The 11030-nt window shown below is 34.5% G+C and overlaps 1 protein-coding gene and 1 long non-coding RNA gene across 3 annotated transcripts; both read left to right on the top strand.

Moving 5' to 3' along the window:
- Positions 1 to 291: 291 nt before the first annotated feature.
- LOC108135463 (cytochrome c oxidase subunit NDUFA4) lies at positions 292 to 9165 on the top strand. Of its 2 annotated transcripts, XM_041708551.1 has the most exons (4): positions 292 to 370; positions 439 to 484; positions 548 to 694; positions 9017 to 9165. In XM_041708551.1, exons 2-4 carry the CDS (start codon positions 443 to 445, stop codon positions 9077 to 9079), a joined length of 252 nt encoding a protein of 83 aa, XP_041564485.1. In that variant the 5' UTR covers positions 292 to 370; positions 439 to 442; the 3' UTR covers positions 9080 to 9165. The 2 variants fall into 2 exon arrangements, with proteins under 2 accessions (XP_041564485.1, XP_041564486.1); XM_041708552.1 differs by having other exon boundaries at positions 331 to 484; positions 548 to 726.
- LOC108135464 lies at positions 2643 to 5992 on the top strand. The gene is made up of 2 exons (XR_001773909.1): positions 2643 to 3667; positions 3736 to 5992. It is a non-coding gene; the product is annotated as an uncharacterized LOC108135464 (long non-coding RNA).
- Positions 9166 to 11030: the final 1865 nt, after the last annotated feature.

Here is an 11030-nt window from a genome sequence, read left to right as displayed (position 1 = left end):
CAGCGACTACCGCCAACTTCTTTGTAGACAGGCAGTGTGAATCTCATCGTTCTCCCAAAAAAACTGTAATGTGAATTGGCTATTATTCTTAAAAGAGACGAACTTTTACCTCAGGCACCGTTTGGGTCGAAACCGTAACAAGTCTGCATTTACAATCTTTTTATTATTGTTCTTTTGGACAAAAATGTCAATCGTTTCGATTGGATTTAAAAAATGAAATCATTTTCCGAGTCACAATTTCCACCGTTCCCATATGAAGAATATACTTAAAATGTTTTTAGCTCTTAGTATATTTTCTTACTTAAAGTACAGTATTTTGATGCTTGAAATAATCGGCCACTCTGATTTTCGTTGAATTAAGGAAAGTTAGGTAACTTTGTTTCTTTGCTCCACAATTTTTAAAATATCTTAACCGGGAATTTCATTAACTAACTGCAGAAAAATGCAAGGACTTGGACTACAAAGTCTTAAAAAAAATCCAGCTGTAAGCAACATATATGTATTTAAGTTCAGATTTCTTGTTATTACATAACCAACATTTTTATAGCTAATTCCACTTTATGTGTGTGTTGGGGCGGGAGCTATTGGAGCCATATATTACATGGCTCGACTTGCTACTCGAAACCCAGATGTGACTTGGAATCGCTCATCGAATCCCGAACCATGGCAAGAGTACAAGGACAAACAATATAAGGTATATTTGTTATATTCTGCAAAACAACAAAAGTAAGATAAACATTTTCATGTTCTGCTGAAAGTATAATGTTTTCAGTCAAAGTTTGCATCGCAGTGAAGGAGAAATTTTCGACCCTATAAAGCGAATACATTTGTTCTCCAAACTATGAGTACACCATTAAATACATTTATATACCCTTGCAGAAGGTTGCAACGCATTGAAGAAGACATTTCCGACCCTATAAGTATATATATATTCTTGATCAGCATCACTGGGACAGTCGATCTAGAGTTGTCCGTCTATTTGTCTGTCCGTTTTTTCGCAAACTAGTCTCAGCTAAAAGCTATCAGCTGGACTTTCCCACACGTTGTCTTTCTATTGCAGGTATTGTATAATAAAGCTGGGTCGGCCACTCATGATAGTGCGGTAGGGGTAGGGTTTAAAAGCAGAATAAAACGCATATTTTTATAATTTTTTTGCGGCGACACTTATATTATTTTTTTAAATTTAGTTACAACATTTAAAAAATAAAAAAAATTCTAAAAAAATATTTGAGCGGTGAGCTAAATCAAATCTTTGGAGGCGCCTTGAAAAAAAGTTGGTTTGCGGTGAACATCAAAACTCGTGGCCCTACTTTTTGGAAAACAAATTGTGTATGCATTTTAAAGTTGATATATTTTTCGAGGTAATTACGAAGTTTTTTTTTGAGCAATTTTAAGATAACTACGCGATTTTTGTTATTAAAAAAATTAAAAATTAAGATTTTTGGTTTCTGATGTTCTAGAACACGGCCGGTCGTTTGAAACGCTGTAACTTAAAATGTTTAAAACCCTGAAGTTAGAACCAAATTCAAACTTTAAACTTGATTTACTCAAAATGGTGTTTTCAAATCGACTAGTCTTACATCATAACACGAGCTTCTTAAATACATTTTTTAGTAATTAATCAAACATTTTTTTTAATTTTTCTAAAAATCATTTTTTATGTTTGAAAAACCGTCATTTTGTCAAAAAAAATTTGTTTTCCTAAAAATCATTACTTCGATTAATTACTAGATTTGATAATACTTCAACGGCATCTCTTTGATTTTTAAATTTTAATAACATCCTGTCCAAAGATATTGTGGTCACCGCAAAACGCCTTTTTTTTAGAGGATCTCTCTGAGATTAGCTGTAGTTCCTTTCCAAATAAATATTTTTTCCAATACTTAGTCTTAAAATACAGTTAAAATATAACATAACATGTGTATGTTGCAGCATTGATATTATTTTACAACAAAGGTACTTCTTAAGCGACAACACGCATACAACCAAACAAAGCACCGTTAGAGGCTGATGCAATATTACTTTAATGATGAAAGTAGTCTTCTGGAATTTTCTAGAGACTGTATACCCATACACTCATACCAACATCCACACACTCTTAGTGTGCGCCGACACGGCCATCCTGACCATTACACGACCTCGTGCAATTTTACCAAAAATGCTTTGTTACCATTCAAGACCTTATAAAAGTTTATTCAAATATAATTTTTAATTTTTCATCTAAATCTATTATTTTCATTACAAATAACATCTTCCTATTGATACAGCTCATTTTTACATTATCATTAACCACTCAGGTTTCTCAAAATATTATCTAATGCGCCACACGCCATGATCAAAACAATTGTTTTGCACTTGTGCTTACATTATTATACCAGATTTTATTATTAACTCTTAAAAACAAATGTACTGTCTCTTTCAACAGTTTATCTTTACATTATTTCAGTACTGTCTCTTTCAACAGTTTATTTTTACATTATTCAGTACTGTCTCTTTCAACAGTGTCCTTTTCAACTACTTCATTACTGTCTCTTTCAACAGTTTCTGATTCAACTCATTTTCTTTATTACTGTCTCTTTCAACAGTTTATTTTTACATTATTTCAGTACTGTCTCTTTCAACAGTGTCTTTTTCAACTACTACATTACTGTCTCTTTCAACAGTGTCTTTTTCATTTTTCTTATGTCATCATGAATTTATTTATATTTTCTATTATTCGTCAAAGACCTGAGCATATACCTATCCCCCTCTAATAGTTCAGTTATTTGAAACGGCCCCCTAAACTTTGGACTTAACTTTGTCTGATGCCTTTCTTCATTTTTTAACAATACGAAATCTCCAACCTTGCATCCAACAATTTTAGCCTTGTTTTTATCAAATTGCTCCTTGTTATATGTTGCTGCAGCTGAAATATTTTGACCTGCGCGTGTTCTTACTTCTGCCAAGTCGACCTCTTCTACCATATCGCAGGGTGGAAGCAACCCCAACGGGCGAGCAACTTTGCCGATAAACAATTCCAAGGGGCTTGCTTTTGTCACTCGACTAACCGTACAGTTTAAGGCTAATTGAACGGCCGTTAATAAATTCTTTAAGGTGCTCATAATGCGTTCAACTTGACCATTAGCCCTACTTGCACCTGTCGCAATCAAATGTAAATTAATTTTTTGTTGTCACTAAATCTAGTACTGGCGAAACATCTGCCCTGATCCGATATTATGCGATTTGGTACTCCAAACTGAGAAATAGCAGACGTGACAGCATTTATGCAATTTTCAGCATCAATTTTAAGCGTATGGGTTAAATAAACAAATTTAGTGAAAGCGTCCACCTGAACACTGATATATTCCTTCTGATCAGACTTGCCACTCAACTTTTCAGTTATGTCAATGTGAATTGTGTGCCAAGGTGTATTTACTTTTGGTATTGGATGAAGACTTACTTGAACTTTACCCGAAGAAGACTTTGACATTTTACATGTAATGCAGTTATCAACAAACTTCCGAATATACTTGGACATATTCTTCATAGTCTTCTCCCATCCCAAATGCATGATGGACTCATGAATTTGATTTATTACGGACCATCTAAATGGTCGAGGAACAATTGATAAGGTTCGAGTTCTACCATTTCGCTGAATTTTTCGATAAAGTATTACTGCTCTCAATTCGTAAGTTTTAGTAATGTCCTCAGCAAGAAAATTTTCTTTCAATTAATTTACAATATTAACTATTTCAGAATCTTGACGCTGTTCGGACAAAAGCAAATTCTCAGATATTTCCGCCAAATTTACTCGTTTTTCTAGAGTTTTGCAAGTCAATTCTGCTGAAGGCGAATTTCTTGAAAAGAAGTCAACATGAGACATTCGCTTGCCTTCTTTATATTGTATGTCAAATGTAAAGGACTGTAAATACGCCTACCATCTTTGCACCCTGGGACATAGATCCTTTTTAGTTCTTGATGCTTTAAGTGAGTTACAATCAGTGAAGACAACAAAATTTCTACCCAATAGATAATGGCGAAAATGTTTTATAGACAAAACAACAGCAAGAGTTTCTAGTTCATAAGAATGATACCGTGATTCAGCCGGAGAAGCAGCCTTACTATAATATTCAATGACATGAGACTTGTTTTTGATTTTGTGTAACAAGATAGCACCGTATCCCCGTGAACTTGCATCAGTATGCAACTCGATCGGATGGTTCGGATCAAAAATTACTAAAACTGGCTTTTGTGTAGAATAGAAATAACTTTTTGTCTAATTTCTTCATGTTCCGATCTCCAAACAAAATCATTCTTCTCCGAAGTCAAAAAATATAACGGTTTCATAAAACAGGAAAATCCTTGCATAAATTGCCTGAAGTAAGACGCTAATCCAATAAATTGGCGTAAAGCAGAGATTGTCTTAGGAGGTGGCAAGGTAGTTAACGCTGTAACTTTAAGCGAATTCGGGCGGATTTCACCTGCACTCACTTCATACCCCAGATATTGAATTGTTGACTTGAGAAAAGAACATTTTTTACATTGAATGAGAATCCAGCCTCCGTGAGACAATTAAGAGTAATTTGCAACCTTTCCAAAGCCTCACTTTTTGTTGCAGCAGCCACCATTACGTCATCCATATAAACGACAACAAACGTATTTGCAAGGTCTCCAAGAGCTTGCATGACTGTGCGTTGAAATACTGAAGGTGCGTTTCTGAGCCTAAAAGGCATTGCCAAAAATTCATATTGCCCGTCTGGTGTGACAAATGCTGTACACTCTACCGATTCTTTGTTAGCGCCATCAAGATCCGCGTTGAATTTTGGTAGCACAATTGTTTTTTTATTTGTTGTTTCAGGTGTCGATGATTGTACAGCTTTAATAAGCTCGATCAAATTTTTATTTTGCATTTCCATTAAAATTCGCCATGGTCCATCTGATTCATTAGGCAGCGAGCCAGATCCCACTTCTGATTGATATTATTTTACAACATTGTAATAGCGCAGCGAGTTTCGCTTTCACACGCACGAAATCCTGAAAGCAACTACCAGCGTCATCCCTTCTTCTTTCTGTGCTTACCACCGAACCACACTTGACCACAGCGACACAACGCTGTCGCCCCGCTTAAACGGTACTTCTTAAGCGACAACACGCATACAACCAAACAAAGCACCGTTAGAGGCTGATGCAATATTACTTTAATGATGAAATTAGTCTTCTGGAATTTTCTAGAGACGTATACCCATACACTCATACCAACATCCACACACTCTTAGTGTGCGCCGACATGTACAAAATATCAGATAATTACATTTTTTAGTTTTCTCAGAAATTTTTTTTTCAAAAATCGTGTTTTTTCGGCTTTTTAACTGCATATAACCCACAAGTCCCCTGACTTAATTTTAGACAATTCTTGTAAAATTACTTCATTAATCATAGTTTTGGTAGTTGTGTTTTCTTTTCTGCGCTCAAGTAGGTCGCTCAAGTGCTCGAATCGATTAAGGTACGGTGATTGTGGCATTTTAACCTGATTTCGAACATTATATAACAGCCAGAGCTTCACGTTCCCTTCTGTGCCAAGTTTTGAGCATTTTTATGAAGGTTTTCCCGTATTATACCCATATAGTCCATGTGGGTCTTATTGGAATCCAATCTATAAATTTAAGATTCCCAACGCCTTCTGCAGCAATACAGACCCAATTTAATACTCCACCACCTCTGTGTTTCACAGTCGGATAAAAATTTTTTGTTGAACTAGTGGAACACACTTTTTTTCTTCCCTCTTTGTTTAAGTCGGAGGACGACCAGCTCGGGGCTTGGACAACCTTTTGAATGGAGGAGTTGGCTCAACCCACATCATTTACCCTCAAGAAATAACATCGTTATAATTTATCTTTTCACTGCAAAAATTTCCTTTCCTTTGGGCGCCATCATGACAGAAATTACATAAATTGCTTTTTGTTTTGTTTGTTTGTTCCAAGAAATAAATGATTAAATGTTTGTGTACGCTGAATTTTTCTGGGCAATTTCTTAAAAAATGTTTATTAAAATCTAAATACAGGTTAAAGAACATTTAATTTTTGCAATAACTGAAAGGGTATATAAAGGCAGAAAACTAACAAACAGCAGAGGAGAGTAGCACTATTTAGCCTCGTGGACAAACCTACCACATGCCTTTATCAAAAAGTCGTCGTGCTATAGTCGTCCGATCAGGCTCATTCCGACTTATATACTACCTGCAATAGGAAGACAACTTTTGGGTTAGTTTCATGCAGATAGCTTCAAAACTGAGAGACTAGTTTGGTAGAAACGGACGGACAGACTGACAGACGGACAGACGGACGGACAGACGGACATGGCTAGATCGACTCGCCTAGTGATGTTGATCAAGAATATATACACTTCAAAGGGTCGGAAATGTCTCCTTCACTGCGTTGCAATCTTCTGACTGAAATTATAATACCCTCTGCAAGGTTATACAAATTATAACTTTGGTGTTTTTAAATTTTTCTATTAGTTCTTCGACATATAGTAATGGATAAATATTTCAGAATTACAGTTTAAATTTCATTAAAATCGGAGGGCTATATCATATAGCTCCCATAGGAACAATTAGAAAAAAAAATACAAATAAAATTATAACTTTGCTGTTTTTAAATTTTTCAATTAGTTCTTCGACATATAGTAATGGTTAAATATTTCAGAATTACGGTTTAAATTTCATCAAAATCGGACGACTATTTCATATAGCTCCCATAGAAATAATAAAATTATATAAAATAACTATCTAATAATTGAGCTGCAAATCATCATTGCTTCAATGTTTTTAGACATATACGCAAGTAAATCATAATTTTAATGTTTTCAAAAATATTTAATTCTTGCAATAGCTGCAAGGGTATATAAACTTCGGCTTGCCGAATTTCCGATTGTTCCAATGGGAGCTATTTGCTATAGTCGTCCGATCCGGCTCGTTCCGACCTATGTACTACCTGCAATAAAAAGACAACTTTTGGGAAAGTTTCATACAGATAGCTTTAAAACTGAGAGACTAGTTTGCGTAGAAACGGACGGACAAACGGATATGACTAGATCGACTCTCCAAGTGATGCTATAGATGCTATCGACTATAGCATATAGCTCCCATAGACGAGATGGTGGGCGTGATCCTCGTGACTGTAGACGTCCAGGTATTTGGAATCCAAATTGGTATAAATATTTAGATGTTAGTAATTTAATTTAATTTAATTTATTTTAATTTAATTTAATTTATTTGTTTTAGTGTCTCGACGATATAAGACCAAGTCTTTTCAGATTCATCGGTCATTTTGTGATTATTACATTAAAACTTAAATACTTTGGGATTCGTACAATAAAACTTAAATACTAGAAGTACAATTACAAAATGAGATTAACATTAAAAATAATAAATAATAATTCAAACTAAAATAAGAATAAGAATTAGCTTGTGCCCTTTAATAGTTTATAAGTTCGTTTTTAAGGTGCGTTTCATTTCTTATACATTTAATATTGTTAGGGAGGTTATTCCAATAGCGAACAGCCTGTATGAAATAGTGTTTTTCCGTCATCGCCAATTTTGATATTTTACAGACAATGTTATTTGTTCTAGCAGACGAAGCCAGTTGCACATGTTCAATTAAGTACTGCTGCTCTTTTTTAGCCAGGAGTTTATGCAGAAATGAGAGGGTTTTTAACTTAATACATGACTCAAGGCTTAGTTAAAAAATTTTATTTGAGCTACACGTTATGTGCTCCCTGCGGTTTAAACTAAAAACATATCTCGCAGTTGAGTTGAAGGAAACTTTTAGTTTTCTCATGCTTATGGCGTCACAGAAACCAAATACTTCAACACCGTAAAACAACATAACAACAACACCGTAAAACAACATAACATATAACAACACAAAACGACATATAGTAATGGTTAAATATTTCAGAATTACGGTTTAAATTTCATCAAAATCGGACGACTATTTCATATAGCTCCCATAGAAATAATAAAATTATATAAAATAACTATCTAATAATTGAGCTGCAAATCATCATTGCTTCAATGTTTTTAGACATATACGCAAGTAAATCATAATTTTAATGTTTTCAAAAATATTTAATTCTTGCAATAGCTGCAAGGGTATATAAACTTCGGCTTGCCGAATTTCCGATTGTTCCAATGGGAGCTATTTGCTATAGTCGTCCGATCCGGCTCGTTCCGACCTATGTACTACCTGCAATAAAAAGACAACTTTTGGGAAAGTTTCATACAGATAGCTTTAAAACTGAGAGACTAGTTTGCGTAGAAACGGACGGACAAACGGATATGACTAGATCGACTCTCCAAGTGATGCTAGATGCTATCGACTATAGCATATAGCTCCCATAGCAACAATCGGAAAAAAAAATAAAAAAAGGAACAATCATAAAAATAAATTTTAAAAAATGATAACTTTGGTGTTTTTTAATTTTTTTTTAGTTCTTCGAGATATAGTAATGGTTGAATATTTCAGAATTACGGCTGAAATTTCATCAAAATCGGACGAACAATCGTAAAGCTGCAAATCATAGCTTCAATGTTTTTAAACATACACGCAAGTTAATCATAATTTTAATGTTTTCAAGAGTATTTAGTTTTTGATATAGCTGCAAGGGTATATGAACTTCGGCTTGCCGAAGTTTGCTTTCTTTCTTGTTTTTTTTTTTGTAATTTTAAGTCCGTTTACGAGCATTTAAGCATTTAACGATAGTTTCGTTTTACATTCGTATTTGTACCCACTGGGATCTTAAAAAACATTTCATCAATACACAACGTTTTTTCTATTCACCTCATTCTAACAAATGTCCATCCGTTTAAAAAAAGGTGCAATAAAGGCTTGAGCCACAATATTTTACTCACTGATTTCAGTGAACCACATTCAGAACAAGTCCATAATATGTTCAAAGTCAATGGTCTTCTTGGCTTGGTTTAAGAGATTTTTGATCATTTATCTAATAATTAAAAAAAAACTATTTTTTATTTCAGTTTTATTCACCTGTGAGGGATTATTCGAAAACAAAGAGTTCGGCACCAAACTTTGAGGAGTAAATTACACTTCTGGAAATACTGTAATTTAAAAATGATGTAGTTTACAATTACTTCAACAAGTTAAAATAAACTCTATTGCAAATAAATGTTCTTCGTATTTAAATCCAGTTTTTTTCAATCCCGTTAAAATATATTTTAAGAAGTTAGTGTTTTAAATAGATAATGTGTTCTTAATGTGCAGAGTAGGAAATCTGCATTCACTGGAACCGGACGTGTCGCGCTGCACAAAGTTTCTGCAAATCCTTTTTCGCCTGCTGATCTCCAAGGATAGTGATTATGTTTTTGAGTTATTAATTCTTGAGTGAAAATAGCACTGTTTGTAACGTTGAAATCGGCAGCAGTTAGGAGCTGCGAAGGTGTGGTATTGGGAGAGCTTTCGAGCAAACCTACATAACAGCACGAGCAAGAGGTGGCAGGCGTTTTATATAGTGGCGACGTAAAACTGATTCCTCGTTGGTGGCGTTGAGCTGAATACCCGTCGCAAGACTGCGCACAATTTCCTGTTCCCCAAATTTGGATAGAATCACCTGATTTAGTTTTTGTTTGGGCTGGGTTTTGACGAGATGGTGGGCGTGATCCTCGTGACTGTAGACGTCCAGGTATTTGGAATCCAAATTGGTATAAATATTTAGATGTTAGTAATTTAATTTAATTTAATTTATTTTAATTTAATTTAATTTATTTGTGTTAGTGTCTCGACGATATAAGACCAAGTCTTTTCAGATTCATCGGTCATTTTGTGATTATTACATTAAAACTTAAATACTTTGGGATTCGTACAATAAAACTTAAATACTAGAAGTACAATTACAAAATGAGATTAACATTAAAAATAATAAATAATAATTCAAACTAAAATAAGAATAAGAATTAGCTTGTGCCCTTTAAATAGTTTATAAGTTCGTTTTTAAGGTGCGTTTCATTTCTTATACATTTAATATTGTTAGGGAGGTTATTCCAATAGCGAACAGCCTGTTCCGTTTTTGTTTTTCCGTCATCGCCAATTTTGATATTTTACAGACAATGTTATTTGTTCTAGCAGACGAAGCCAGTTGCACATGTTCAATTAAGTACTGCTGCTCTTTTTTAGCCAGGAGTTTATGCAGAAATGAGAGGGTTTTTAACTTAATACATGACTCAAGGCTTAGTTAAAAAATTTTATTTGAGCTACACGTTATGTGCTCCCTGCGGTTTAAACTAAAAACATATCTCGCAGTTGAGTTGAAGGAAACTTTTAGTTTTCTCATGCTTATGGCGTCACAGAAACCAAATACTTCAACACCGTAAAACAACGTTGGAATTATGCAGCTCTTCGCTATAAGCATCCTGATATTCTGTGGTATAAGGTTTCTGGATAAGGAAAGCTGCCTGAGCAGGCCATATGCTTTTCCTGTGGTTTTCTTCACATGGTCATCCCACGTTAAGGTGGAATTAAACTCTATTCCCAGATTTGTGGCTCGATTAACAAATTCTATTTCAACATTTTTTACCTCAATCTTTGGAAGACAGCTAAAGTCAATTGATTATTTATGAATTAGAATGCATTTTTATTTGGATGGATTGAGTCTTAAACCGTTCGCATCAGCCCAATTATTTATTTGTTTAATTTCATTGTTGCCAATTCTAATACACTCACTAATTTTACTTAGGGGACGGCTAACATATAACTGGACATCATCATGCATATAGGTGCACATCACAAACAGAAATACATTTAGGGAGATCATGTACATATAACGAGGCAAGCAGTGGACCTAAAACTTGTGAGAGGCAGAATTGAAAATTTTTGCGACCCGGAGACGACGGCCTGCACCCTGTCTATGAGATATGTTCGGATGATGTTTATTGGACTTAAAGAGAAATTGTACAGTGTGCGAATCTTTGTGCAGAGTATTTCGTGGTTTATCGAGTCAAATGCTTTGCTTAAGTCAAGAAGTGTTAGGAGGGTTAC

This window comes from Drosophila elegans, unplaced genomic scaffold (genome assembly GCF_018152505.1).
Source record: "Drosophila elegans isolate 14027-0461.03 unplaced genomic scaffold, ASM1815250v1 contig_271, whole genome shotgun sequence".
NCBI lineage: Eukaryota > Metazoa > Arthropoda > Insecta > Diptera > Drosophilidae > Drosophila > Drosophila elegans.
The sequence above is the reverse complement of the archived record's forward strand: the minus strand, read 5'-3'. Positions and strand labels throughout refer to the sequence as shown.